The 21,623-nt window shown below is 54.5% G+C and overlaps 1 protein-coding gene across 14 annotated transcripts; it reads right to left on the bottom strand.

The window, feature by feature from the left end:
- Window positions 1-1,070: 1,070 nt before the first annotated feature.
- P2RY2 (purinergic receptor P2Y2) lies at window positions 1,071-18,979 on the bottom strand. 14 transcript variants are annotated; one of them, XM_081063340.1, is made up of 6 exons: window positions 18,877-18,979; window positions 16,399-16,482; window positions 14,915-14,984; window positions 11,506-11,573; window positions 9,160-9,342; window positions 1,081-4,262 (listed from the first exon to the last, which is right to left on the bottom strand). In XM_081063340.1, the coding sequence occupies exon 6, from the start codon at window positions 4,256-4,258 to the stop codon at window positions 3,128-3,130; it is 1,131 nt and encodes a 376-aa protein (XP_080919466.1). In that variant the 5' UTR covers window positions 4,259-4,262; window positions 9,160-9,342; window positions 11,506-11,573; window positions 14,915-14,984; window positions 16,399-16,482; window positions 18,877-18,979; the 3' UTR covers window positions 1,081-3,127. The 14 variants fall into 14 exon arrangements, with proteins under 14 accessions (XP_080919475.1, XP_080919472.1, XP_080919466.1 ...); XM_081063344.1 differs by lacking the exon at window positions 14,915-14,984 and adding an exon at window positions 6,853-7,038 and having other exon boundaries at window positions 18,877-18,922; XM_081063343.1 differs by lacking the exon at window positions 16,399-16,482 and adding an exon at window positions 6,853-7,038 and having other exon boundaries at window positions 11,506-11,576; window positions 18,877-18,909.
- Window positions 18,980-21,623: the final 2,644 nt, after the last annotated feature.

The raw sequence follows: 21,623 nt of genomic DNA, 5'->3' as shown, positions 1-21,623 counted from the left end.
CCTCCCCCTCCTCCTGCCCTGTTTCTCTGGCCTCAGCTCTGTGGCTCGATCCACCTGGGGTGGGAAGAACTGGAAGAACTGGGGCGGTGGAGGTGAAGGCAGGATCCCACAAAGGCATCGGCCTGCACTAAAGGGAGCAGAGCAGCAGGGGCAGCCTGAGCCCCTGGCATGTGTCCAGTCGCCATGCTGACCTGCCAAGTGACCTTGGGCAAGGCCATGCCCCTCTCCAGTTGAGTCTGCAGCTGCCCTGGACAATCCCTGGGGTTCTTGTCAGTTGGCTGTGCCCTTTCACAGTGCCCTTCAGGAGTCAACAGCCCCAGGAAGTGATGTCAAGGTGAGGAGGGAACAGGGAGGCCGGGAGAGTGAGGAGATATTTTAGGAGCAGGCAGGTCCCCCCACGGCTGGACAATGGTCTGGGGCTGGCAGTGGAAAATCCTGCTCTTACTTGGGCTGAAAATAGCATAAAGCAGGATGATCAGGAACCTCACCCATCAGGAGGGTGGCCTGGGCACTGAGCAACAAGGCCAGCTGTCCACATCAAGGGGCCAGGCAGTCCAACTGGGGTCGAGATGGGACCCTGCTTCCCTTAGTGTCTCCATTCCCCACCCCCACCAATGCTGGCCACAGGATTAAATGGTGAGTCAGCCACCCTCTCCCAGTCCCCTAGGTCCTGTGTCCTTAGAAATCTGCAGGCAGCTGGTGCAAGGAAGCCTTCCCGGGGCTAGGCCATAGTGTTGTCTCCATGAGGCATGGGACCTTGGGTTTTCGGGGTCTCCAGGGCAGCTGCAGGAGGGGTAGGTGGGCAGGATATGAAAGGAATGGGAACTAGGGGAACTTGGGCCTGTGGTGGCCACAGTTCCAACACTAACAATCAAGGTACACTTGAGTCCCCAAAGTCATGATGTGTAACCCCTACCTCTGGGTCTAAGCAGGGCTGAGGGAGACAGAGTACAGCCTTCACACTCCTGGCCAGCAGAACATCTTAGCCGGGTAGGGTGACCCTATAAACTGGGATGGGGTTCCCCCTGAGCAGCAGCTAGTAGGAAAGAGATAGACCGAAGCCTACAGGAAAGGCTTGAGGACAGTCTCTAATAGGTAGTCGTGAAAAAAGCTCATAGGGACTCTGGTTACATTCAGAGAAGTATAGAACCTAAAATGTGGGAGGTAAGCATGAAACACTGCTTTGGGCAGGTCACCCACATGGTACAGTGCAGAGTAATCATTTGGGTCATGGCTTGTGATGGGTCTCTGGCACATGAAGGAGCTGTAGACTTAGACTCTAAACAGAGCAATCCCTGGGGTACCCCGTTTTGCCAAGGTAGAGTGGGAAGGGTGGAGAAGTCATAGGAGGCCGTGGAAGTGGAATGAGGAAAGAACCTTCTCTCAGGCAGAGAGGGCGCATAGGGCAAGGGCTCTCCCAAAGAGGGACTGTCTTTATCCTTGAGGTGAAGAGTGAGGTCTGTCAGCTTTGCCCTATTCCTGCCCAAAGGCTAGTGGGCCCTGTCTAGTTGAGCTCCGCAAATCTCCAGAGTGCTCTGGGCTGGACCCAGAACCTGTCACAGGTGAGAACCATCTCCCCCACACTAAGCCCTGACCCAGCCTGAGCACCTACCATTACACCATGCAGCTGGATTTTCCCAGGAGGCAGAGGACTGGATGGGAGAAGAGTAAGTCTCTCCCACACTACTCAGTGCACAGGGAACCTCATGGCAGGGGAAAGGAGGGAGCCCTGACTTGGCCTCCTGTGACCCGGCCCCGGCTTCATTCCTGCCTTGTGTCTGGGTGCCAGCTGCCCAACCTGCTTCCAGTTCCTGCACACCCTGCTCTCCCGCCCCCATGTCCTTGCCCAGGAGGCACCCAGCACTTGCATTCTTTGATGAACCGCTCTTCTCAGAAGCTACAGCTCAGGGGTTCCCCCACTCCACGAAGCCTTCCCAGACCCCCTGGTCCACAGCCCCAACCACTCCGCATTATCCAGTCGTATGCTGGAGCAACTTGTACCTGCTCGCAAGCGCCAATGGTTAAATTTTCAGGAACTTTTCAGGGAGGTAGTCTGAAATTGGCCATGGTAAGAGTATTTGCACCACGGCAATTGGCAATGCTACAGATAAGGGGTTCCCATCACCTCCCTGGCCGGCCAGTTAAATGGTTTAACATTTACCAGCAATTGGCTGGTCATCACCATTAAGTCCTAAATCGAGGGATCCCGACTCCTCTCTGTGCCCAGCAGAACCAGGCACAAAAGCCAATTAGCTTTAAAGTGGGGTCTGGAGTGGGGATACCTGAAGTGAGAGCATAGCTGAGGCGGCTAGTGGGAAGGCAGGTGGCAGACAAGAGCGGGTTGGAGAAAGGACCCTAGTGTGATTGGTGACAGTTTCCTCGGCTGTATCCCCACCCTTCAACCACACAGTAGGGCACAGCTCAGCAGACAACAACACCTTTAGTATAAGTTACAGCCTCAAACTGGCCCCTAAGCCCAGGGGAGCCTCCAGATGGGTGTATGACATCAGTTTCCAGACGTTCCGTTCTTGGGCAGGGGATACTATTCATTGCTGAATCCATTGCGGCATCCAGACCTGCCCCAGGCTCCCTGTGGGAAGCTCTGGCTGCTTACCAGGGTCCTCCGGTCAACCTATGACCCCACCCCTCCCAGGTAGCTCAGGCCCAGACTCCGCTGTGTGGTCTTGGTATGTCACTCTCTTCTAGGGGCCTGTTTCTCCACTTGACTGGGTTAGGCTGGGCTCCAGCCTAGGTACCTTGGCAGGCACAGCCAGGTCTTTATGTGGGCAAGTCAGGCAAGCAGCAGCATTGGCCCTGCACCCTTGCCTTTCTTGAAATCTTATTTCCCAACTGACACATGCAAACAGTGATGAGCACTCTGGACCCCAGAGTGTCCTGAGCCCCTGCCAAATGACAGAGCGTTGGGTGGCTGGACCCAGAACCTGTCACAGGTGAGACCCATCTCTCCCACACTGAGCCCTGACCCAGCCTGAGCACCAACCATTATACCATGTAGCTGGATTTTGCCAGGAAGCAGAGGACCGGATGGGAGACCATCCCATCTGAAAAAATCCTAGTTCGTACAGTCTCCCCGTATGCACTTGCATAGGCCCGGGGGGTTCAGGTCCTATAGCCGGATGTCCTTAGTGTTCCCGCCACCAGTCGGCGTGGCCTCTGTCTGCCTGGAGTCCTCACTGCTGGCCGACCCATCTTCCGTCTTGGCGTCAGTTCTGTGAAACTTGCGCAGGTCCAGCCTGCGGGTCGCCTGGGCAGGAGGGGTGGGATCTGTGGGTGGCTTAGCGTCCCGGGCAAAACGCACGAGCCTTTGCCCAGCCAGGAAGTACAGCACAGGGTCGAGGCAACTGTTGGCGCTGGCCAGCGGTCGGGTGATCTTGTAAGCCATGTTGATGGCATTGAGAGTTTGGCAGCTGAGGTCCAGCGAGCGGAAGGAGTAGTAGAGGATGCGGGTGACGTGGAAAGGCAGGAAGCAGAGGGCGAAGACAGCCAGCACCACAGCAATGGTGCGGACCGACTTGCGCTTGGCCCGGGGCAGGCCCCCCGCAGTCCCGTAGGCGGGCTTCAGCAGCCGCCGGGCCATGAGCACGTAGCAGACCAGGATGGTGGCAAAGGGCACTACGAAGAGCAGCCCCATTATGACGGAGATGTAGGCCAAGAAGTGGCTGAAGAGCTCAGGGGCCGAGGTGTCATGGCAGGTGATGCGGCTGCCACGCGCACTGGTGGTGACGAAATAGAGCACGGGTGCCTGGCAGGCCAGCACCAGCACCCACACGGCGGCCGCCACCCGGCGGGCATAGCGGGCCCGGCCCCAGTGCAGCGAGCGCAGTGGGCGCAAGACCCCCAGGCAGCGGTGCACGCTGACACAGGTGAGGAAGAGGATGCTGCAGTACAGGTTGGTGTAGAAGAGGAAGCGCACCGACTTGCAGAGCACCGTGCTGAAGGGCCAGTGGTCCCCGCGGGCATAGTAATAGACCAGCAGCGGCAGGGAGGCGGCGTACAGCGAGTCGGACACGGCCAGGTGGAACATGTACGTGGTGGAGGCGTTCCATGTCTTCAGGCGGCACAGGAAGATGTAGAGCACTGCGACATTCAGGCACAGCCCGAGCACGCACACCACACCATAGCACACAGGCAGCAGCACGTACTTGAAGTTCTCGTTGAAGCGGCACTTGTAGCCCAGCTCATCCCCATCCCAGGTGTTATTGATGCTGCCGTTCCAGAGGCCCAGACCTGCATCCATAGTCCTGACGGGAAGGGGTGGGGAGGGGAGAACAGCCATCAGGGTCGCAGCTGCGCCTCAGCCAGGGCGTCTCAAAGCAGGGACCCCAAGTGCCCAGATACCTTTGGTTAAGATCTGCCCAACCACGTTCAAGACCTCTATTGCCATGTGACCTGGGTCTCTGGACCCAGAGGGTCCAGAACCTCAGAACCCTGGAACCTCAAAAATGAATGTGATCCATGAATATCAGGACCATACAATTCTACAACTTGAGAACAGCAGTAGGCAAACTAAACCCTGAAGGCCAAATCCAGCCCACCAGTCTGTTTTTATAAATAAAGCTTTATTGGAACACAGTCATACCATTCCGCTTACAAAGAGCTGAATAGTTGTAACAAGGACCATATGTTCTACAGTCTAAACTACTTACCATCTGGCCATTTACAGAAACAAAGTTTGGCGACTCTGCTTGGGAACCTCAGGAGCACAGCGTTCTAGATCTGGAATTCTGAGCTCTAGAATCTGAAGATCCCAGAGGGTGTCATTTCAGATTCGTGGACAGGGGCTTTCGAGTCTGACTGGCTCTACCTCACAACCAGTGCCCATTGCCTTCTGAAGTGTTTCTGGCCATTGGGCAGTCCATACCTTTCTGGAGGCATTAGAATGTGCTTTCCTTTGGCTCATCCTTCTGCTTCCTGGGGGCTCTGACCCTGTGCCTGGTATTTTGGTATCTGAGGGAGTATTTCCAATGGTCTCTCTCTTTAGTCATTCATTCACTCGCTCGGCAAATTATGTTTTCAATACTTCTATATTCTGGCACTTCCTGCATCTGTCCACAGCAGTCTTGCTCTATGTCCTGTGAGGCTACCAGATGGGAGAGTGACCCTCTTGTAGATTTCAGAGAAGTCTGGGGCAGAGGTACGAGTGAGGGCAGCTGGGAACTTCCTTTGTGGGGCAAATTAAACGGCCTACCCAGCTTCTCTTTCATATCATTACTATCTTGAGGTTTCCCTACTTTGTCCCTAGTGGGCATATAACACACCCATGGGGCCTAATTGCCCAGCTGACAGTGAGCAACCAGAGAACCAGTTGTTGACCTTCCTTCTTTCCCCACTCCCACTAATGTGACCAATAAGAACTCTCTCTAAGCTGGGAGGCAGGGGACAAATATCTCAGTCTGGAGGGTGAAGATGTGCCCAAAGGTTCCAGAAGGCAGGCTGGAAATCCTAGCAGGAGTCTCAGGTGGGCAGGTTTAGAACAAACACAAAGAATAACTTTCTAACAGTGTGAAGGGGCAGTGGGAGTTGACCTTTTTCAAATCCTACTATTTGTGCTTTATGAATGTTACTTGATTCCATCTTTACAACATGCTTGCAGGAGCCAGGTTATCATGCCTGGTTTTCCAATAAAGAACCGGAGACACAGATCATTCTAGTCATTTGGCAACAGTCACACAGCCGGGGATAGGCTATAATTCCTATGCAGGTCCACTCCCCAGTGGGAGATGCTGTAGGATGGAGGTAGTGAGTGAACTGCTTGCGTATGGGAGTGTGCAAACAGAGTCTACAGAAGGGCTTGTGCACTCCGTGTGTGTGTGTGTGTGTGTGTGTGTGTGTGTGTGTGTCTGGAAGGACAAACAAGGCAGATGACGTGTGAGACTTGTCTACCCTGAGAATCTGGGGCTGTACAATTCCTTTCATTTTGGAATCGGGAGTCCTGAGAGGCTGGGACTTGAGGGTTCTGTAGGACCCTCTTTTAGACCCTGAGCGTCTTGCCCAGCCTGGCCTTCCAGCTGCAAGTTCAAGGCCCTTGAAGTTGAGATTGGGAGGTGAGGGAGGGGCCTGGAGCTAAGGGACCCACAGGTCCCTTAGTTTCCCTTCTTTCCCAATACCCTGCTGCCCCCCACCCCAGATCTTCCCTGTCTGCTATTGTCAGCGAAGGTGCAACTAGGACGAAGGGAGTCTATGCTTGTGACCTTTCTCCCATAGACACAAGTTCCTTCTCAGGGAGCCAGGGCAGATCCAGGGCGAGGAGGCAGGGAGAAACCTATGTGATGTCACGCTGACAGGGGGCAGGCGTGGAGGTGCTCCATCAGGGCAACCTGCTGGGATCTTTCTCACCTGCGGCCTTGACTTAGGACCTGGCATTAAAGCATTGCCTGCATCCCCCCTGTTCCAGGCAGCCATGTCACCTCCACCCTCGCTGCTGAAGCTACTGCATCAGCCTCTCTGCCTCCAGCCTCATTTCCCCCCCATCCAGGGGGTTCTTTGTAAAAGACAAAAGTCATTCCCCTGCTTGAAACACTCCATGGCTCCTGCTTGCTGTCAGGAGAAAGCCTAGCCCCTCAGGTTGGTACTGGAGGTTTTCATAATCCTGCTTCTGCCAACCTCACCAGTGCCAACCATCCTCTGTGACTGGCAGTTTCCTCCCCTGCCAGCCTTAGTACATGTTGCTCCTTCAACCTAGAATCCATTCCCATCCCTCCTATCTACCTGTTGAAATTACAACTCTCTATCCTTCCGCACAGCAAGCCCCAGTGATTACGAAGAACCTGGCCTGTGGAGCCGGATCACCCGTTTCCTCATCTGTAAAAAGAGGTGATTAATGGAACCTACATCATAGGACTGCTGTGAGCACTGAGTGAGGGATCTGTGTAAAACGTTTGGAACAGTGCTTGGCACACAGTAGGAACGCTGTGGTGTGATGAGATTCAAGGCTCAGATCAGATGTCGCCTTTTTCTTAGATCTTTGGGATGCTCTCTCAGGTCACCAGTGGAGGAGCAGCAGGTCTTGACTGGAGGCTGTGGAGCAGGGGAGAATGGTGGGCCAGGAACATGATGTTGACGCCCAAGCTGGGGTCAGGCCTGGGGACCTCTGAGGGCTGTTTGGGGGTGGAACGGGAAAGACTTGCCCAAAAGAAGTCTGGGTGCAGGAGGGCAGGAGAGAAAGGCGGCCAAGAGGCTTGGCTCAGGGGTCTGGGAGGAGCAAGAGAGGGGAGAGGAGGAATTCAGTGTCAGACATGGTAAGTGTGGAGTTCCCTGAAGGAGTACGGTGGGATGTGGGAATGGGCAAAGGCTGGGACACTTTGGGAGGTGGGCTGGGAGTTGCTGGCTCACAGAAGCTGCAGGAGTGCGGAGGCCTGAGTGTGAGACTGACGATCTGTAGAGGGGCCCCCCACCCCAGGACACCAGCTTGGGGTGTCCAGCTCTGCCACAGAACGCCAGTGACATCAGGCATTTCCTGCCCGTCTAAGACTCAGACCTCTCCTGGGTTGAATTCCCTGGCCTTGGAGAACTACAGCCCAGAACTTCCCCCATGAGGTCCTCTTCCTCACTAGAGTCAGGGAGAGTGGCCCCTTCCATCCTCCAACAGACACGCAGTCCCATCTCTGCTGCTGCTTCCTCTCCTGCCCCAGGGCTGAGCCCTGGCAGGTCTCTCCTTGGAGCTGCGCCAGGGCCCTCATCCTCCCTTCGTCAACATCCCACTGCTCTGCACAGTGTTCTTGCTAATTGCTAACAGTGGAATCTCTGACACTAATGAGAGGGGTGGAGACTTCCCTAAGTCTCCCATAAATCCAAGGAGCTCCTTTTCCACCTGTTTTAAGACATCCTGGCCTCCACCCTCCCAGGCCATCTGGGGATTGCATTGCCATAGTCCCAGTCCAGACTAACCCTACCCACCCTCTTTCTCGACAGGCTGGCTCACCAACCTGTGAATCCCTCAGCCCTCACTTCTGCCTCTTCCGATGCCCTTGGGGCCTCGCTCCCTTCTCCCCCGAGACCATCTCCTACCTAACTTTGTCTAATACCACTCACCAGTCCCTCAGTGCCCAGTTCTGGCTGGCCCTGCCCTGAAGAGCTCCTAGACTAGAGGGAGATATGAGCTGAGCCATGTAAGTACCCTGCCAGGCTTCCCTGCCTTTGTTCATGCTGTTCCTTCTGCCTGGAAAGCCTTTCCAGAACCCACCCACACTGCACTCCATCCTGCCAATCCCATTCTCAAATGTCATCTCACCTCTGAAGCTCTCCCCCTAACACCCACCCAGGCATTCCTCACACCATGTTAGTAATTTGTCCTTTCATCCTCTACCCCAACATTCCAGGTGCTCCCAGAAGACTGGGTGCATTTGATTCTTCTCTTTGTCTCTATCACCCAGCAAGATGCCTGATCCAAAGCAGGTATGACATGAATGAGAGAATGAATAAATGAGTGAATAAATAAATGCATGAAGCAAGCACAAAAGGCTATGGGAGCCCAGAGGAGGCTGAGCTTTATAATCATGGATCTTCTTCTTTTTATTCCTCTGAGAGCCTCCCAGAGGACAACAACACTTAAAGATTTCTCAGCTGCTGACCCTAGGTGGCCAGGAGTCACCTAGCCCTCCTGGGACCCAGCCCTCCTACGGCCTGCTTCTGCACTAGACAGGCCCCTGGGCTGTCTCTCTTTTAAGAGCTGCAGGGCCCAGAAGGCCCTGCCTTTCTCTGAACAGGCCGGGTCAATGCCGGGAGAAAGGGAACTGGACCCAGGCATTCTGGAGATGGGGCAGCTGTCTGAGCCAGTCACATTCTTTGATCTCGCCCATCTCTGGCTCAGATCATCGGTCAGTATAGGTCAGGAGCTCCTGATCCTGGAGCCCCACCTCCCTCACTTTGTAGGGGTCAAGCCTGGGTTGAGCAGCTTCCATATAGCATCTTCATTTCATTCCCCACCCTCACTCCTCAGTAGATATTGCCTCAGAGGTTAAGCTATTAGTTCAAGGTCATAGTACCAGAAATTGCAAATATTGGGCTTGACATCATTGCCTGTGAGGAGGGAGCAGAGCAGGGATCCCCCTGACCGACCCCCAGTTCAGTGTATACACATGCATGCACGTGCCTGCCCCAGGCTCCCAGCTAGTGGACCCCACCCTCGCACGCCCGTACCTGACCAGCCCCTGCTCTCGTGGTCAGGATGCTCAGCACTCGCTCAGGTTGCTCACTCATGAATGCACACGCCTGGATAGGGCTGCAGGGAACTGTGCAGGAAACAGGAAAAACAGGTCCCCCGCCTGGGGCCGCGCCCAGCTTCCAGCATTTCTCAGGGCAGGCAGGCAGTGCTGAGGGTTCCTGAGACACAGGGAGGTAGAGACAGTGTGGGCTCTGGGTTACAGGAAGTCAGCCAGGCCAAGCCCTCCCAAGGCCCCTTCCTCTGCTCCAACCTTGGCCCCAAAGAGCACAGAGGTGCCCTGGCCTGCTTATCCCAGTAGGGCTGTCCTCTGCCGTCCCACGCCCCAGCCATCCACCCTCAGCTCACGCGCTCTGGGGGTGGTTGTTTGCAGCCTCCTTCCCCAGGAGCCCCTTTCACAGGAAGGTGGTTCTGCCAGGGCAGGTCTCCCCATATCTTGCAGAGCTGAACTGAGCCTCCAGTGCCCCTTCCTTTGGCCCTGGTTCTGTGCTTCAGTCCCATAACAGGAAACAGTCAATACTCTCCTTGCCTGGTATACTTGACAGTGCTTTAGTCAATACAATTTTGCTCAAGCTGGGTTTCTATCTGGAATACCCCTCCTCTCTCTCGTCATTTCTCCATAGGTGTTATACATGAACACACTCAAGTATGGATACACCTAGATATACAGCTACACAGAGACATATACAGCCACACTGAAATGTACATGCAGTGCACCCACACACACACTCCTAGTCAGGGCCGGGAACAGCCTTTAGAAGTCACCCGTCCCAAACTCCCATGTGACAGAGGAGGAAACTGAGGCCCAAGTCCTCACAGTAAGTCAGGGACACAGGCAAGATCGGAACGCAGGTCTTCTGGATTCTGGCCCTGGTTTTTGTCTCACATGCACCAGACACAGGGCTTCAGTGAGGGAAGGACCCCCTGGCAGAGGAAGCCCTCTGTGTGGGCAGATCCCAGCACCTACCAGAACCTCAGACACATCACAGGAAAAAACTAACATGCCCCTCCAATTCCCCATCTCCTTCATCTCTCTACAATGGAGGAGTGGGGTCCGAGAGAACTAAGGCCAGGTCCCCACGCTGGAAGTTCAGTGGCAAGCATGGGGCTAAGTAGAGAGGAGATGGGTAGCTGCAGGAATAGAAGAGGGTGTGGGAGCCCTGGGCCACTGTTTTCCCGGCGCATCTTGCCCCAAGAGTGCAGGCTGACGTGGGCTAGTGGGCTGGCAGCTATGTGCCAGTCTCCTCTACCTTGGGTTCTCCTTTTCACCCCTCTCTGGCTAGGGTCTCACCCTGTCCACTGCTCCTTCAACAGACTAAGGTGGAGTACAGCCCTTTCTCAAAGCCATTCTCCGATTTCTGAGAAGGGTCTCCACCATCCATCCTTCTCGGTTTCAAACCTCCAATATGTCCTTGACAACCTCTTTATTTTCCACCCATGTGAAACCATCACTCGCCAAGTCCTGTCAGTTCAACCGCTGAAGTGGCTCAGCGATGTCACTTTTCCCCACCCCACAGCCTTACGCCCGCATTTCCCCACCACACTGTGCCCCCTCACTGGTCTCCTGGCCGCACCCCTGCGCCTCCTGTCCGTCTCTCATATGGCAATCACAGGTCTTCTTAAAACATGAATCTGAAGGGGACCAAAGTTTTGCCATCCTGAAGCTGCCTTTTTTGGATATTGATTTTAAGCTGTTCATCAAGAAATAATACTCAGAGCCTTTGGCTTTTCCCCGCTTTCCTGCCCAAGAGATGTCAGGTAGAAAAACCTGCTTCAGGAAGGAAATCTTAGGATGTTTGCTTTCGCCTAACTTGAATTCAGTATGGTTGATAGGTGGGGGCCTGTTAGCCAGATACCCCCTGTGTCCCATTGTTTCTGAGATTGCCGCGCATGTGTATTCCACTCTTCCTCAACTACCTGTAATCAACTACCTGTAAATAGCCCATTCTCACTTCTGAAATCTAAGACCTCATTCCCCTCTTTCCTCCTTTGTCCAAAATGTCATATATGCCCAGTGTTGCCTCACTGTCCTTGGAATTTTCATGCTTATGTGAATTACCCATATGTGTGTATTAAAATTTTGATTTTTTTCCTATTAATCTGTCTCTACTAATTTGAATATTGAGTAGAACTTAGAAGGTGGGAGGAAAAGTATTATTTTTTTTAGACCCCACAAATCTGACCACATACTTTGGAGCTCAAAACCTTTCCATGGCTCCCTATTGCCCTCAGGCTACATCCAAGCTCCTGAGCCTGGCACTCCAGGTCCTGACTGGTCCCTGCCACCCCTCCAGACAGCTCACCTTCTTTGCCTCCATCCTTACCTTGCTGTCTCAAGCACAGCAAAAGCAGTCCCATGGTCCCAGGTTTGCTCAGGAACGCTCTTCCTTATCTTCTAACAAAAATATCATAATAAGAATTGGGTGCTTTCTCTGTGCCAAGTTCCATGTTATGTGGCTTCACAGGCCTTTTCTCATTGAATCCTGAGAAGCTTAGCGAGGCACAATGCCCTCTCCAGGATGATAGCAAATGACACAGTAGCCCCGATCTGTCTGACTTCAGTATCTGTGCCCCTCACCACTGCCCCCTTCCCTCCAAAGCCCAGATCCCCTCCTCCAGGAAGCTCCCTGACTAGCACTCTTTGAGCCCCATGGCTCTGTTTATCTGTCAGTTCTCCACCAGAGGGAATGCCCTATAGGCAGGGACCAGGATCGCCTCTTCCTGGTACTTTCCAGGTGTGAAGCAGCCATGATTGTTATTGTATCCATCTCACAGATAAAAAAAACTAATGCCAGAAAGGGTAGTCCAAGTTCTCACCCAAGGTCAGCAGTGAGTCAAGGGCAGAGCCAAGCCTAACATGCAGACTACCTGCCCCAGTGACCTGACTCTGCCTCTACCCCACGCTGCGTCTTTCTCTCTGTGGCTCCAGGCTAGTGAGTCCAATGCCAGGAGGAAGGGCTGGGGTAGTTCTCAGTCCCGCTGAGGAATTTCCAGGGTGGTTAGACAACATTCCAGCTCGTCCACTAGGGTGGCTGCAGAATGTACCTGCTCGCCTGCCCATCTGGCTGGCCCTGTCTAGCCTGGAAGGGGAGAGTGACCCATCACCATTTTGGAAACCCTGCTGCTTGCCTTTGCTGGGGGTGGGGTGCTGTGAAGGGAAACAGAGAACCTGGACCCAGAGCACCATGGAGGAGCAGGGGAGGGTACTGGGCAAGTGGGAAACCCCAGTTCTGCTATTCCCAGCGGTGGGACCTGGACAAGTCTCCTTTCCACAACCTCAGTCTCAATACCCCTACAATCTAAGAACAGTACCTGCCCCCCCCAAGGTTGGTAAAGGAGTTAAAGGAGATTATTTAGACTCGTTTTATGAAATTATTAAAAGAGATACGATTTCAGCAGGTGGAGAAGCCAGGGAAGATGGGGGTATACCAGGAAGACAAGAAGGGCAGGAAACACACAGGAAGTTTGGGCACAGTAGCAAGGTCACAGCCAGATTGACCACAGATCAAATTTCCCACACCCAAGGCCATCCTCAGAAGGGAGGGAAATCCAGGGACCTCTAGCAGGAACAGACCCCACCACATTGCTTCCCTCACTCACCGTTTATAAGGGTTGCCATATCTATGCTTGCCCCTGAGCAGGGCACTTGGGGACTCCAGGTGAGTCACTGTCAAGGTTGGTGGGGGAGGGGAGTAGCACATGGGAGAAAACTCAGAAATAGGTAATGACAACTCAGGATGATCAGGGCTGAAGGAAGCAGAGACAACAGGGCTGAAGCAGCCCAGAGGACCCCTAATGGGAATGGGGAGGTAGTCAAGGGAGGCTTCCTGGAGAAGACACCTGACCTGCATTTTGGAAGATGGGTAAGGGTCAGGTGCATGGAGAGAGAAGAGGAGCAGAGTGAGCAAAAGCCAGGGCAAGAGACACACAGCACGTTTGGGGAGCTGTCGGTCATCCCTGTGGACTGAGGGGAGTAGAGAGGGCAAGGCTGGGTTGGAAGAAAGGAAGGATCTTGGAAGTCATCCTCTGCCCCCTCTCAGATGTCCTCCACAGTGGACACCCCGCCTTGCCTGGAGTGCTTTCTGCACCATAAGCATTAGGGCTGTTCTGGGAAAACAACTGAGGGGTAACCTCAGATGTTATCAACAGGTGCTGTTGCAATGGAAAGGCTCTGCAACCTCCTCCAGGAAGCCCTGGGGCTCTGTGGCCCCTTAAGGAGGCACTCTCCATCTTGGGAGCCACCAGGATCTTGGCTGTGGGAGCCATGTGTTGGGGCTGAACTCAGAACATGTGAGTGTGCAGGTCTCAGATCAGCCAGGCTGTTCCTCCCACCTTACAGATCAGGAAACTGACACACCGTAAGAGGAAAGGACTTACTCAAGGTCTGGTGTTCTAATTACAGTATTTTCAGTGTGAAGTTGAGCACCTCCAACTGCACCCCAGGGCAAGACTCTAAACCACCTGTCCCACCCATGGCCTGGCACTGTCCAGACCACCCTGCCCCGCTCCACCCATGGCTTATAGAGACACGCTGCTAAACTGAACCAGTTCAGAATCACAAGAACTCCTCATCAGCCTATCACATCCAGATGCCTCCAGCCAGACTCAAGAGGCAAGAACCCTGGGTTCAGGCTCCAACTTGGAACCGCCATGCTATGCAATCTCGGTCAAATCGGTTCCCCTCTCTGAGCCTCAGGTTCTTCACTGGTCAATTGGAGAGAATCACCGCTACACAAGACAACTCATGAGGAATGAATAGGACAAGGGGGCCGGTGGGTGCTCCAGGAGGCTAGCAAATCATGTTTTGTCCTGATGTGGGGGCTGAGTCTGCCAGTCACGGCAGAGAGACACTGACATGTTTCTCAGCGGGGGGCCCTCCTGGGTGACCCAGCAAAAGGGCAGGGGTGGTGGTCAGAACAGTCAGGGAAGGTTCCTAGAAGGGGCTGTGATCAGGTCTGAAGAGAAGCAGAAAGGGTCCAGCTCAGAGGGAAAGAGGGACAATGGAGAACCCAAGGTAGAAAAACAGACAGAAATGTAGAACAGGATGCGAGTGAGCCGGTGATTCTGAGCCTGTCTCCCTCTGAGTGTTTCCAGGATTCCGAGTCCATTGGTCCTTACAACCCAATACCAAGAGTTTCCGGTGAATGTTCAATGTTTCTTTAATTCTGTTACTCGTTGCTTCTGATAGACTTTGATTTTGAGATTCTCAGAACCACAGGCATCTGGACTCTCAGAATAACACAATCATGTCTTTTTCTGAGGAGCCACAAAGTCTCAGCAAACACTTGCCAGTGCCCCAGTGTGCCTAACCTCAAAGGGACCCTTGAAACTCAGACTTAATTAGACTCGGTCAGACCCTTGAGGAGCTCCAGTTTGGATGGAGAGAAAGCCACAGACAAAGACCAAGTCCACGTGGGTGATCAAACCATGACCAAAGGAAGCCCAGGGGCCATGGAGCCCAGAGTAACCCCTAACCAGCCTGGGGAGGTGGTCTTCCCAGGGGAGGGGCCATTTGAGCTGGGACCTGATAGATGGTTAGGAGTTTAGCAGGTGGACACAGAGGTAGGAGGGCATTAAAGGCAGAAAGGGGAGCAGGTACAAAGCCTCAGTGGTGTGATAGCGTGACCTGTTTTCGTAAAGCCAGGGGTCATGTGAGACTGGAGTGGAGGGTTAGGTGGAACAGAATGGGGTGGGTGGGAGGTGGGGGTGAGGGAGGGAGGCTGCAGGACTCACGTGAAAAGGCTGGAATGCGAGGCTGAGGAGCTTGGCCTCTTCCTGAGGACGATGGGGAGCCATGACAGGGCTTAAGTGGGGAAGGACATGGTCAGAGTTGACCTTTGCAAATATGGCGCCACATGGAAGGTAAATAGGATGGGCGAGCCTCCCCTGAGGCAGGGGGAGAAGGGAGAATCACATGGGTCCTAAGAAGTCTGAGGGAGGCCCTCCTTTCACACTCCAGTGCCCCGGCAGTGCCACTGTCACTACAATGACAGTGACAGGGTACCAGGGTACAGGGCCAAGGAGGAAGTAGTTGCCCAAGAGGGTCTAGGCTGTCCATCCTCCAAGCAGGAGCTCTAGTGACTCATCCTGAATCCTAAAGGACGCAGGCCTAAGACATGGTGTGGCCGGGAATGGAGGAACTCCTCTGCTCAAGAACCAACTGTAGCTCTCCATAGAGCACGGCCTGCCTTGTCCGCTCTACACCCACTTTCACCCAGTCACTCATTTCCCGAACACGCACTGGCACCTCTTTTTGCCCAACCTGTCCTGGGTGATGTGGTCAGAGAGAGAAAGCACACCTGTCCTGGCCAAGCCCTGAAAATGACCCTCTGGGTCAGGATGGATTCCCACAGCCAGCCTCCCCTCATGAGGCCGCATGGCAGGAGGAGACCAGGCCTGAGAACACAAGGGCAGCCCGAGAGGAAGGTGTAGGCAAAAGGGTACACGAGACAGGCCCGAGAAGGCAGTTCAGGGAGAGAAAAAATATTTCACCCGGGGCACCTCACTACATCAGCAGGGCTTCCCTGGTCCTGTGGGCAGGCCTGAGCAGGCATTATCTTATCAGCAGCTGGGTAATCAGGCCACAAGCAAGACTAAAGATGGGTGTTCGGGGCAGGATTCAAACTTCCTTCAGTCTGAACGCCAGAGAACCAGGCCTCACTTGGATGGGCTTCTGTCTTGAATGGGGAGGGATAGGAGCAGACAGGGCCCACAAAAGCTCTCTGGAGAAAGAAAAGGTAGGCAGGAGCCCCAGCTTTCACCTTGGCTTTGTGACCTTGGGCTAGATATTCTCTGATGCCCTAGTTCCTCATCTGCAAAATGGGGGTCATCATTCCTCCCTCACAGCATTGGTGGAGGATAAAATGAGGGACATTTATAAATTTTACTAGTAGCAGAGGGGGCTAGAGGAGAGGAAGGCAGTCAACAGTTAAAATTTTAAAACCCAGAATGATACCTTGTTATTGTACCCACGTTCTAGCATTGTCTTCAAAATGCATTTAAGTCTATGAATAACACACTTGTCACCTGTGCATTGCACTTTACAGCTTACAAAGCCTTGTCCTGTCCACTGTCTTAAGAATCCTCACAATAACTTTGCATTTGAGGAGGCAAGAATCATCATGCCCAATTCACAGATAGCAAAAACGAAACTTAGAGGGGCACAGTGGCCTCTCTAAGGACTACAGCTAGGAAAGAAGCCAAATCAAAGCACTTACAGAGTTGCCCATGAGGCCTTGGTGATGTTCTCACATTCTTAGCTGGTGCTTGGGGAATCCAGAAGCCTCAGAGCCCCACGTTTCCTGGGCAGGAGGAGGACAGGAGGAGCCATAGCCTTACTTTGCAGCCCAAGCTTGACAGCCATTTATGAGGCTTGCCCACTGTGATCCTGCAACCCGTCTGGCCGAGCCCGGGACAGCCCAAAGCAGGAGGAAGGGGAGAGTGACAAGTTTTCCCACGCACAAACTCAGCACAGGGCCTTACTGGCTCCAGCCTCCTTTTAGAGGCTGGCACTGTAGGAACTGCCCCAAGGTCACCCAGCAAGTTAGGGGCAGAGCTGGGATGAGATCAATCACTGGTCTCCTGGCTCCCACTGGGGGAGGGAGAGCTCCAAGTGTCCCCAAATTCCTTAGCAGAAGCATCTGAGGGCTCAGGGAAGTGTTTGGCCAAGGGCAAAGGACTCAGGGTTTAAACAATGTCTGGATGGTTCTGGTGTCAATATCACAAATGTGACCTCCATGCACTTGGCACTACCCAATCCATTCTCCATCCTGCAGCCAGAGAGATCTTTCTGAAATGCTTCTCTGACCATTAAGCTCTCCTGCTCACAAACATTCCATGGCTCCCTATTGCCTTCAGGATGAAATCCAAATTTTCAGCCTACATACTCGGGGTCCTGTAGTGCCCCAGGACACATTGTTCTGACAACCTGTGCCACCCACTCTGATGACCTGATTCTGGCTTCCCTTTCTTTGTAATGATATGGAGCTCCTCTGTAGACAGGCCTTCACTGGAGAAACGGGAAACGGGGGTAGGTGATCGGAGCTGCTGCTGTTCTCTCAGTTCAGCTCAGCTCTGTGCAGGGTGCTGGCCACACAGATATGAGCCTCAGTTTGTGCCCTCCAGGGGGCCTCAGACCTGGGGATTGGCAAGGAGACAGACCGAGACCATGACAGTCCAAGGTAGCCCCTGGGCTGTCAGCACTGGGACCTCAGGAAACCCAGAAGAGGCTCCAAGAGGAGCCTCTGGGGGAGGAAGGAAGTCGTCCCAGAGGAGGGGACATCTGAGTTGGGCCCCAAGGCTCTGTAGTTCTCCAAATGAAGAAGATGAGAGTAGGAGGGCATTTCAGGCATTGAGCACAGAACATGCAATGGTCTAGAGGCAAGAAACTGTCCAGTGTGTGCAGCAGACTCCATGCAATTACTATCAGTAAAGAGTCAGATAGGAGACTGGGCTGAAGAGGCTGTTGAGGACCAGTTCTTGAAGGCCTTAAATCCCACGCTAAGGGGTTCAGGCTGGGTGGAAGTGTGGACGGATACCCCGGTGGGAAGTTCTAGGAAAGGTTAGTCCAGGGAGGAAAACAGTTGGGATTTGGGTTTCAGAAAGTTCCCTCTAGGGACCAACCCCACAGCTACCCCCAAGCTGTGAGCCAGTGCAAGAGGACTCTGGGCTGAACATGACCCACACATCAGCTCCTCAAGAGCCCTCAAATTCTACATCACTGTTATTCCCCTTTCACAGATGAGGCTCAGAGGAGGGATGTGCCGAGACCAGGGTCACCAGGGTCACCGTGGCCGACGCAGCATTGGAATATAGAGCTCTTTCTCCAGGGAGCTTTGGTGGGCCCCATGTGCTCAAAGAATCTCCTTCGCAACCACTCCGACCCACAGATAACTGAGACTTTCCTGGGGCTTCACCCTGACCCTAAAAGCTCCCCATGAGTCCAGTCTAGGTCCAAAACAAACCAGGCACCTCAGGCTGTGGGCCCAGGGAAGCTGGGGACATGATGCTGAAAGGAACAGCTGCCACCCATCCCTCAGATCCCAAACTAGCAGTCAGTCTCCAGCAGGGGCTGGCCCTTGGGTCTGAGGTCCCCAAACCTGCCACTGGCAGCCCTAGTTGGGGAGTGGAGGGAGGGCACTGCCTTTCTCCAGACTGACCCTTCCTATAGCACCACCTGCCAGATTAAAAGTCCCCTGATAGAGGCTTAACTGTCCTTCGAGGCCCTACCCCAACCCCCCCCCCATGTCCACGCAAACCTCCCAATCTTACCGGCGCCCAAGGGGGGGAAGGGGGGCTGGACACCCAGAGTGCCATTGGGGTAAGCGGGCACAACGGACTTTAAGGGGTTCTCGGGTCCCCAGCCACCAAGGGGGCGGCCACCCCAGAGCACACACATATAAACAAGTTCCAGAGAATCAGCTATCGACTCCGCAGGGGCGCACGAGCTCACCCACCCACACACAGACTTTCCCAAATACCTGGACAAGCACTCACTCCCTGAGGTCTACGCCCCAGGGGAGACAGAGCTCGACCACCCACCCGGTGCCCTCACACCAGCTCGGAACCATGCCCCACTCCAAAAGCCACACGCACACGGCTCTGCTTGCCCAGTACCAGGTCGGCACCGCCGGGTCCCTGGCTGCGCACCTCCACCTCTCCCTGCCTCAGGCCCCTCCGGGCAGCCCACTCCTCACCTCCCCGGGCCGGGTGCTCTCGCCCTCAATGCCACAGCCACCTCTCCCTGGTGCCAGCGCTCCCGTTCCGCCGCCGCCGCCGGCACCCACGTGCCAGAGGGCCCCGCCCGCGGGACGTAGCTCCCACACCCGCCCGGCCAGGCGGGGGCGGGCGGACTCCGCGGGCCGACTGGGTTCAGACCCTGTCACCGCCCCGCCCCTGTCCGGCCGCCATCCGCTCGGGGACGCTGCCGAGCGATGTGGTGGCGGGATCAGCGCCTCTGCCACCAGTGCTGCGCGGGGAGGGACTGGCGGTGACCGTCCTACCCTTAAGTTTTGCAAAGTTTGCCTGGTGCCTGTATGGCTCCTGTCGCTGCCCACCGCGAAACCTTGCCCTGAGCCTGCGCCATCTCTTCCCAGGGACCTGCTCAGAGCACCACGCTGAGACATCGCCTCCCTGGCTTGAGCCTGGCTCCTACCTCTCTTCAGCTCCAGAGAGGAGGGTTGGGTGGAGATGGGGGAGAGCCTCCCCTATTTTCCCTTTGCTTAATCTCTCTCAGAAACAGTCACTAGAAATTTCTGGAACACCCTACTCTTTTTGGTCCCTCAATCTTGAGCTGCTTCCCTTGAGCTGCCTTTTCAGACGACTCCAGCCACATGCATCTCTCCCTTCTCTGCCCTCACCCTCACTCTGATGGACTTGGGTGGTCAGGCACCCTATGTTTGTCTCTTTCGTAGACTGTGAGTTCCAGGAGAGCAGGAACCAGGTCTGCCTTCTTCCTCCTGTGGTCCCAGGGGTCCCCGGAGTTGTGGAATGGATGAATGAATGAATGCCCCCTGCTCTCTCATTCTGGTCAGGAGAGTAGGTTGTAGCTCAGCTTCAGCACTGACTCTGGGAGACTTTGACCCAGTTCCGGTCCCTCTCGGGGCCTTCTTTTCTGTGAAATAGAGGCAATCAGATTCACCCTTCTGCCAATCAGTGTCTGTCTGTCAGGGCTTTGGACAGTCAGTGTCCAGACACGTGCATAGTAGGCCTCTTTCTGTGGCCAAGGAGCTTGCTCAGAGCCCTAGGGTCTTGGGTCCTGCTGGGCTCCACAGCTGACTGGCGCCTGGCTGCTGACCCCAGGAGGGGCCCAGGAAGGATGCTGGCTGCAGCCTTGCCAGGAACAGAAGTGGAGTGGACACACAGTCCTGTGTAGCTGAGCCTCCTCTGCAGTCCTCCAGAGACCTGCGCCTGGAAGACACAAAGGCCCCTTGTCCAGCCTCCTCCACCTATTGTCCAAGCTGATCTATACAGCTTCTAGGGGACTAGAAATCCCTGCGGCCCCTACTTATTATGGAGCCTGGGCCTCGGGGTCCTGGTGTGGGCAAGTCCCCCAGCACTGGAGGCCCAACCAACACCCCTCTCTCCTCTCCCTTCCGATCTCTACTGTAACTGCTATTTAGACAGAGAAAAAAAAGTTCCTTTGATACCAAGACGAGGAGCTAAGGCTCCGCTTCCACCTGCAGCCGACTTGAGGGTGGGCAGCTCAGGGTCCTGCTCCTGCTCTGGCCCATCTCCCTCACAATGAAACTGAGACACACAGAGTCAGAGCTCGCACAACAGGAGGCTTAGTGAGGCCTGAGGAGCAGAGGAAGGGGATTTGGCCTTGAACCCCTCAGCCTTGTGCTCAGGTTCAGACTCTTCTCTAAGCCTCAGTTTCCTTTTCTGCAAAATGGTAATAATAATCCCCTTTTCACTGGCCTGTCTGAGGTTTTGTTCCTCAGGGTTTTGCCCATTGTCCTGAGCTGCCTGGGTTTGAGGATTAGTATCCCCTCTAATGAGGGGTGGGAAGTTTAAGAGCCCTGACATCTTACCCTGACACTCTCACCACTGGGCTTTAGAGATCAAGTCCAGCAGGCTCCAAATCCCCTAGCTGAGTCCACCCTTACTTGGGGCTGCCCGAGGAGCCCCCATTCCTCTTCAACCTGAGCACCTTAGCTTTTATCTCTGTATTTATTTATATCTTCTGGTAAGAGTTTGTTGAACAAAATATAGAACTTTCCATGGCTATTTGAGACCCATTGACCCAGCCAGGAAACTGAGGCCCAGCAAGTCCCACAGCAAACCTCACACATGGCCCCATCTGGATGGGTGGAATAGCACTAAGGGAGCCTCTCTTCAACCAAGCAGCCAAGAAGGTTAGTGATGAAGGCCTAAGCCCCTAAGGGTTCCCACAAAGAGGCGAATGGAGCCGTGGGATGGGGCATGGAGTTGAGGACCCATTAACAGCAGCAGATCAGGATAGAGAAGAACAATCCAAGAGTGCTTCTCCCCATGCGTTAGGAAGCTTCCTGTCTCACCAACCCTGAGGAGGCATTTGGCTCTCTCAAGCCTTCTCATCTTCCCTGAGAAAACCTGCTCTGAGAACTTGTGCAGGGAGTGGAGGCCAGGCCCCAGCTCGGGCCTCCTCACTAAGCTGGGACATGACACCTGCAAGCCCTCCTTCACAGGCTAGGGTGGTATCTCTGTCACCTCTCCAGGCCATGGCCTGCCTCACACCCTCTGGTAGCCCCAATATCCTCAAGATAAAGCCGGGCTCTGCAGCCTGCCAGACCAGGTCTTCCTACCTCACCTCCTGCCTCTAATCCAGCCATGCTGTAGTGCTGGGCTCTCACTGGCCTCCTGCCTGCTGCTTCCTCTGCCTGCAATACCCCTTCATGATTTTCTGCCCTTTGCCCCTTCTCCTAGCTACCCAACATGGCTACTCTAAGGCCCAGCCCAGGCA

This window comes from Rhinolophus hipposideros (assembly GCF_964194185.1).
Source record: "Rhinolophus hipposideros genome assembly, chromosome: 10".
Taxonomy (NCBI): domain Eukaryota; kingdom Metazoa; phylum Chordata; class Mammalia; order Chiroptera; family Rhinolophidae; genus Rhinolophus; species Rhinolophus hipposideros.
The sequence above is the reverse complement of the archived record's forward strand: the minus strand, read 5'-3'. Positions and strand labels throughout refer to the sequence as shown.